General features: G+C 35.2%; 1 protein-coding gene across 3 annotated transcripts; it reads right to left on the bottom strand.

Annotated features, from left to right (window-relative positions):
• Positions 1–2,745: 2,745 nt before the first annotated feature.
• Positions 2,746–7,197, bottom strand: LOC130467958 (uncharacterized). Of its 3 annotated transcripts, none has more exons than XR_008928093.1 (3): positions 6,971–7,197; positions 6,257–6,372; positions 2,746–3,391 (listed from the first exon to the last, which is right to left on the bottom strand). XR_008928093.1 is itself a non-coding variant. In XM_056837135.1 (3 exons), exon 3 carries the CDS (start codon positions 5,341–5,343, stop codon positions 3,697–3,699), a length of 1,647 nt encoding a protein of 548 aa, XP_056693113.1. In that variant the 5' UTR covers positions 5,344–5,404; positions 6,257–6,372; positions 6,971–7,197; the 3' UTR covers positions 3,006–3,696. The 3 variants fall into 3 exon arrangements, 2 of the variants coding, with proteins under 2 accessions (XP_056693113.1, XP_056693112.1); XM_056837135.1 differs by having other exon boundaries at positions 3,006–5,404; XM_056837134.1 differs by having other exon boundaries at positions 3,006–6,375.
• Between the last annotated feature and the right edge of the window lie 725 nt (positions 7,198–7,922).

Here is a 7,922-nt window from a genome sequence, read left to right as displayed (position 1 = left end):
TCGAAATGCATTTGTCCCAACAACGAGCACTCGTATTCTGGCGAGTATCTGAATAATTTGAGGTTGGCCCAGAAGGAGAACACGAGTTCCCGAAATTATCTCAAAGCTTGGTTTGAGAAAATGGAAGTGGAGCCTGGTGAAGAGGTGGAGTCCAAATACGACGATCGAGTCCCCACACCAGCAGATCTGAGATTCTTTGGAGGAGACGAATCTGATGAGGTATATTTCCTTATTTTTGGGTTTTTTTTCCTGATTTTTCGAGTTAATTAGGGTTTACTCTGTTTTTGGGATTTTTTGTGTTTCTTGGAGAAAATCTGTGATTTTTGGTTGAAACGTAGGTTTTCTAATAAAATTAGGGTTACTTTGCATGTTCTGATTTTTTGAGATTTTTTGTGAATTTTAATGATTTTTTTTCATTTGTTGATGATTTTTGTGAATTGTTTTAGATTTAACATTGGTTCATTTTTTGTGATCATGCATGTCCCATAAATGTTTGATTTTTGTGTTAAATGATGAAGTTTTCGAATTGCATGTCAGAGATTCGTTGATAATTTTTGTTAAATGATGAAGTTTTCTAATTGCATGTAAGAGATCCCTTGATTTATTTTGTTAAATGATAAATTTTCGAATTGCATGTCAGAGATCCCTTGATTTTTTTGGTTAAATGATGAAGTTCATGAATTGCATGTTAGAGATCCCTTGATTTTTCTCGATTTTTATGAGTTTATTTAAATTGCATGTTGAATACCATGAATGTTGGTCTGTTTTGGTTGATTTGGATGTTCAATTCCATGATTACTTTGATGATGTTGTTCTTTGATCTTGTTAAGTTGATGTGAAATATATTAAACATATTTTATGTCCCCTCTTGATTGCAAGGAACCCAATCACTCTGATTCATTCGACCTATACTATGTGGGTGAGTGTGAGAACACAACTGCTGGTCCAGAGGTTTCTGATGGGCAATGTTCAGTTTCGTCCCCAAACGTGAAGGAAGATGAAATAAAAAAAAAAGCCACCTAAGGGTGTTGATGATGCTTAGAGATAAGTGTGTCTTCTATAAACCCTCTTTTAATTATATTTGGATTGCTGGTTAGCTGTGGAGACATAAGGTGGAGTAGCCAACAACTGTGATCTGTTGTTGGCAAGGGGTGTTGTTGTTTTGTTGATGATGTGATAGGGTTTGGAGTGTATTCATGTCCTCTATTATTGCCTTGTTGCTTGAAACATGTTGCCTTGTTGATTGATGAATGTTGCCTTGTTGATTGATGAATGTTGCCTTGTGTGCTTGCTGATTTAATAATGTTGCCTGTTGAAACTGTCATATGTTTGCTGGTTGATTAGTGTTGCCTTGAGAGGGGTGAAAGCATATGGGATGGGTTTATGAATAAAATTTTAACATGTGATTGGAAAAAAACAGTTTCATTAAAGTCCCCTCTTATTGTTTGTCTTTCCTGAATGCTTGGTCTGTGATGTTAGGGTTTGAATGAGGTCTATGATGAGTCTTTCAGTGCTGAGAAACTATCCATGTTTCATAAACCACAGTGCGCCATTAGCATCCAGCCGTAGGCTGTATGAGGCTTTTGTGTGCTAATGGTTTGTGAACATGGTGTGGTTCAATGAAGCTTGGGGATATCTGAGACCAAATTTAACATGATGATGAGTCTTTCATATGATGAGTCTTTCATATGCTGAGAAACAATTCAAGTTACATCGATGATGAGTCTTTCATATGCTGAGAAACAATTCAAGTTACCTACACTCACTCGTGCTGCCATTAGTATCAGTGATGATGCTTCTCAGGCGCTAAGTGTGTGTAGGTTGAATTTGTTTCAATGATGCTTGGGGACATCTGAGATGAATTTTGATGTCATGCATGTTTTACTTTTGTTAGTTAGGTGGTCCTTCAAAGGGGATTGACTTATTTTTAAATATCCAATGCGATAGTTCACAATTTGTCAATTCCCTTTGGAAGGACCACCATGACACTTAAACAACATGTTTGATTGTGGTGTTAATGATAATCAATGATGTTAAAGGTTGATATCCTGAGATTTATGTTTCAATACTTGTCCTTTAACTCCTTTTGTCGAATGGAGTGATTGTCATTTCACATGATCAGTAGTGAATATCAATCATTCCGTTCGGCAAAAGGATGTTAAAGTTGAGAAAATATTGATACAATAGATCAATGATGCTATTCAACAACTCTGAGATTGGAACCCTAATGTTTGCTAATGTCCCATGTGTGAGTTTGGTCATTGTTAAAATTTGGAAACATACTACATATATGCTGTAAATCAACCTATCTGAGATTGTTGTGCCTTGTCCATTGCTGCCTTGTTATTTGTTTTGAGTCATCTATGATGAGTCTTCATTTGCTGACACTCAAACCCTATATTCCATTAACACTCATGCGCCATTAGCATGAATAATGCTTCTCATCAGGAGCTAAGTGTTGGTGGATGGGGTTTGTGTGAGGGATGCTTGGGGACATTCTGAGATGGTTGTGTGTACTTGCTTCTATGTACTTGATGCCTTCTTCTTCATGCTTTGTTCAATGATGAATTGGTTTAAGCATATCGAATTTTACTTTTGTTGACGCATCGGTATCTAGGTGGTAAGATTTTCCATCTGAAAATGATGTGATATGCATTCTTTCCACTTAGATGCCGATGTGTTTAGAGAAGTGATTTTGCATATGACTTTCTAAGTATGTTGTAAGTAAATACCTTGCCTTTGCTGCCTTGCTCATGGCCTTGTTTTTTTGAGTTGTTCAATGATGAAATGATTTAGTAACTCGAATATTACATCTTTTGACGCATCGGTTTCAAAATGGGAATAAATTCCATCTGAAAATGATGTGATATTCATTCTTTCCATTTTGAAGCTGATGTGTTTAGAGTTGTGATTTTGCATGTCCTGAGTTTCCTTCACTTTTAGTATCCTCTGTCAAATGGAGTGACTTTCCTTTCCCATTTCTGTTTGTGTTAGTCATTCACTCCATTTGGGAGGAGGATATTAAAGTTTAGGATTCAATGATGATGAACACATACAAACTGAGAACAACATGTCCCCATGCTTTGCCTTGGCTTGAAAATGAATTCATGTGTTGCCTTGAAAACATAAAGTTGTCCCCTTAATGGTTTAAGGAATGGCTGACTCATTACATTGGTGTTTTGTGTTTCAATTACAACTACAAATAAGAAACATGATTGTGAATATGATGAACAAAAACTAAACTATGATTGTGATAACCTAGTTATTGTTGCCTTGTTGATGCTGTCTTGTTCATATTGCCTTGTGCATTGCTGCCTAGTTATTGTTGCCTTGTTGATGCTGTCTTGTTCATATTGCCTTGTGCATTGTTGCCTTATGATTTTGACTTATCCTGAAATCATATGTTAATATGCAATGTACATGTTCCCTTATGATTTTGAATAATCCTGAAATCATATGTTAATATGCAATGTACATGAATAACTACAAATATGTGAGTATGATGAACAAAAACTAAAGATTAACAACAACAAATTGATTCATTCATTCTTCCAGTTGATATGTTGCTTCCAAAATGTTTTAAATACATGTGATGCTTTCATTCAAGCTTACAAAAGTGACATTTTGTTTGCTCTTGTAACTTTTAAAACATGTTCCCAAAACACAAAAAGTAATCTCTCGTTCTTGCTCTATACTTCACTGATTTGCTCTCCATTCATCAACAAGTTGTTTGCATTCATTCACAGCCCACCTTGGGGCCTTAACTTGTTCTGGCAGATTCCCCTCATCTTCTAAAATCTTTTTCTTGTTGTGTGGGAGTTGGTAGTCATTGTCCCCCTTGTGTTTCAAAATTTCATTTCCAACATATTGAAGTGACATCCACACATTAGATAGAGTCTTTGCATGCAGTTCATTATATGCCTCAGTCACAGCACCACTTAAATCTTCAACTGTTTTAGGCATCTTTTTGTGCATTAGTGATTGAATTGACCTAAAGAACCCCAAGTCTAATATGTTACAATCTGGACTGTTTGCTGGCTGCTGAGTCAATATCAATGTGAAGCCATCTTGCTTGTAATGTTGCTGCCATTCTTGATCATTTTGCAAAATGTGTGCCTTTGCATTGTCTTGAATGATGTATATCACCCTTTCCCCCTCATGTGGTGGCCATTTCTCTTTAATTGCTGGGATTAGGTAGTTGATTAGCATGGCCCTGGTTGCAATCGGATTAACTGACTTGATTGGTTTAGTCTCAATTGTCCCCTTGACTCTATTTTTGGATGTTCTCTTTGCTGCCACTGCATCTGGGAATGGAAATATACCAAGTTTCCCATCCCACTCACACTGCCCATCTTGTCCCCACCTTGGCCTTGCTACTGCTGCCATAAACATGAACTTTGGAATCTTAGTTCTTGATTTTCCCTTCCTGTGTGGAAATGGTTCATTGTTTGCTAAATAAACTCTTTGACTTTTTTGTGTAAGATAGAACCATTTCTCATCGATGTGAATGAAATCATACATGCTGTAATATGTGGGATCATTTGGTATTGAGTAGTCCATTAAGAGACCAAGTACCCACTTCATCCTTGCCATCTTGCATTCTTCTGAAATGCCTGGATTCAATGGACTTGAATGTGGTTTTATCTGTTTTCTTTTCACCATTCTCCAAACTGTTGTGGGACTCAAATTGAGCATCCTTGCTAGATCAATAATGGTTGTTCTATCCCCCATGGCTATGGAGGCTATAGACTCATATGTTACTTGAATTCTCTTCCTCCCACAGTTGTGATATTTGCTATCATAGAAATACGAATCCATGGCTGCCTTATGTGCCAATGCTCTCTGCCATATTAGTCTAATTGTCTTCCTTGTGTAACCAAACTTTATAACAGCCTGCCTATTTGTCCCATGAATGAGTTCATCTGAATGCTTTTCTTTTCTTAAGAGAAGGAACAACAAGATTTCCAACCTTAATTCGTTGTTAATCCTTGGGGTTCTAGGCTTATGATGATTTTGCTCTGTTTCTGTTTGATGAATTGGAGATGGTGGGAACTCTTGTTGTGTTGGCATGTTCAAATCAAACAAAAATGGAACTGAGTGGTTATCTGATATACCTGATGTATGCTGTGGTCCCACTTCACATTCTTGTGCATATTCTTGTCCCACTTCATTCAGATCTGGCAATTGTTGATTTTGCTCAAAGTCCCCTATTTGATGAGCATTTACTTCACTTACAGCATTTTGGGTTGCTTCATCATCATCATAATCTGAATCAGAGTTCGTGCCGTCTCCTTCATCATCGGAAAAACCGAGGAACTCGTCCTCCTCTTGATCTGAAGCCATTAATGTCCCCTTGCTGATTAATTGTAGTGCATTTATTGCCTTTGGTTTTTTGTTGTTGTAACTGATATTAAAACAGTTGGAATTTATGAGGGTTTTTGGGTAGAAATTGTCCCCTATTTATAAAGGGTGGTAAATGTATAAAGTTTGGAGGGAAAAAGTTTGGAGGGAAAACTTTTTGGTAAATTTCTGTTTTTGGAGGGAAGTGTAAAAAGGGAAGTGGACTTTCCCAATTTGGGAAGTCTTCCCTCCGTTTTTTTCTGTTGCTGTAATCTCATTGGATGAAATAAATCCACCTCATGTACTTTGGTCCCCACTTCAATCAGATTTTTTCTGATTTTTGATTAATTAAATGAAAATATCCCCTTTCCCATAATTCTTTAATATTTTCTCTCTCCTTACTTTAATCTTTAAAAAAGAATCTCTTACACATTCTTACACACAATCATTTCTCTTACACCCAATCATTACACTTATACCCATACAAACCAAGATTCTATTTTTCTTAAAAACCCCCCAAGATTCCAAATGGATACAACATTTAGAAATGGAGGGAGTAATATAGAGTGTTCATATCATAATTATTAATAATTTGTAATTTTAATTCTATATCTAGCATGTGTCTGTTTATGCAGATATTATATCAATTCCTCAAATTTAATTAAAATACACTATTTTATATGATTATTTCCTTTACTTTGGCATTATTGTTTAGATTTCAATTCTCTAAAGGCAAGCTATTAGTATTGTTTTACTATTTCGACATATTTAAATAGGGATGATGTTATCTACTTGTATTATACATATCATAAGTTCGATTTAAAATTCAACAAGTGCACAAGTTAAAGGTTATGTGTTGTAATGAAAAAACGGAGGGAGCAGTAAATGATGATTGATGAATAACAAAGAGGCGTACAGATTTCAGCCAAGAAAGATCCGGTCGTGTCCTTGTAGAAATCATACACAATAGACCGTTGTATGTAAACCAACATATGAGCAACTTTTCAAGTTTTGTTGTCTTCGAAAATAACCCTGCTTCACAAGAACAAAACTCAATTTTAGGGGCTCATGGCAAAATATATCATCTAGATAACACCATACAATAATAAGGAAATTATGCTAATTTAATGAATACTCCCTCTGTCCCTTAATACTCGCACCGATTTGACTAGCATGGAGTTTAAAATACTTGAATTGACTTATTAATTTAATGGGTGATAGTTAATAGTGGAGTATTTTTTTTTAATATAGTTAGTGGGAAATGTGTAAGAGGTATTGAGGGTGTGAATTTTTAAATAATTTCTTATAGGGAGTGGGTTAGTAGGTAAGTGTGAGAAATAACATAATATTGGTAAAAGAATTCTATTTATAGAAACGGTGCAAGTATTAAGAGACGACCCGAAAAAGAGCGATGCGAGTATTAAGAGACGGAGGAAGTATAATACACAAATTCTTTTAAGATAAAATATTTTTGAATCCTAAAAAAAATAAAGGTATTTTAATCCTCAATGAGGTGTTACGAGATGTTTAGACACACAAAAACACAGAGGAATTGACTTGAATTACAGAGGAATTTTATGGAACGTACGGAGGTAATAGTACGTAAAAAATAGCTTAGTTACCGACTTACCAGAGAGAATCCATGAAATGGAGAAAACAGCGATCGAGGCAGCCGTAAAAACACCTAAAATAGTAAAATGGTTGTTGCAGGAACAAGATTAGGAGCAAAGTCAAGCAGATTAATAACATCTTTTGAAGAATTAGGATGAGCCTCCATTTATTTTTGAACTCTTCAAGATGAGATCACAATTCACACACAAGAAGAAATAGAGAGACATGGAGGATGGAGGAGTTGACCTGTTCAAAATATCTGACATCAGATTGATCGTTTAATTATTAATAATTTAAACGCATTTATTAGAATCTTTTCTTTCTTTTAAAGCCGATACATTCTTGAACAACTCGCAAATAAAGTCGGTCAAAGCTCGTTCATTAAGAAACTGAATAAGCTTGACCGAATATTTACTCGAACAACATCGTGTTCGATGCGTTAGTATTATATTCACGGACATCTCATTTTTTATATTTTAATAGAATAATATGGAAAATACATGTTTCCTTAAGAATCTTATAATTAAGTATGTAGTAAATAATTGTAAAATCCAAATTTTTTATGAAGTATTTATTTAATTTATATTTTATCTTCATAAACCAAGGATGAGTTGCAATACTCGTATGTTAAATCTCGTTTGATTGAGACCTCGAGCTAAAAATACAAACGAGTAACCTCAAGTAGAGCCCGAACATATATTTGCTAAACGAGCTCAACTCGAACAAAGAAAATTAAAAGCTCGTTCAAAATCGAACATGCTCGAATATCAATAGCCTCTAATTAATAAGCAGAGCTCGATATGGTTAATACTCGATCCTAGTCGGTAAATTTCCAGTTGTAGTCTGCCAGACCATGTTTAGTTGTATGCTACTATGTAGTTGAGTAGGAGATGAGTAACATATTTTATTTTATTTTATTTTGACCGGATGAGTAACATGACATGTGATCTAACAATTATTAAACGAAAATG

This window comes from Spinacia oleracea, chromosome 2, assembly GCF_020520425.1.
Source record: "Spinacia oleracea cultivar Varoflay chromosome 2, BTI_SOV_V1, whole genome shotgun sequence".
NCBI lineage: Eukaryota > Viridiplantae > Streptophyta > Magnoliopsida > Caryophyllales > Amaranthaceae > Spinacia > Spinacia oleracea.
The sequence above is the reverse complement of the archived record's forward strand: the minus strand, read 5'-3'. Positions and strand labels throughout refer to the sequence as shown.

Excerpts from the sequence above, each read along its gene's own strand:
- LOC130467958 (XM_056837134.1), bottom strand. The coding sequence starts at position 5,343 with ATGGCTTCAGATCAAGAGGAGGACGAGTTCCTCGGTTTTTCCGATGAT.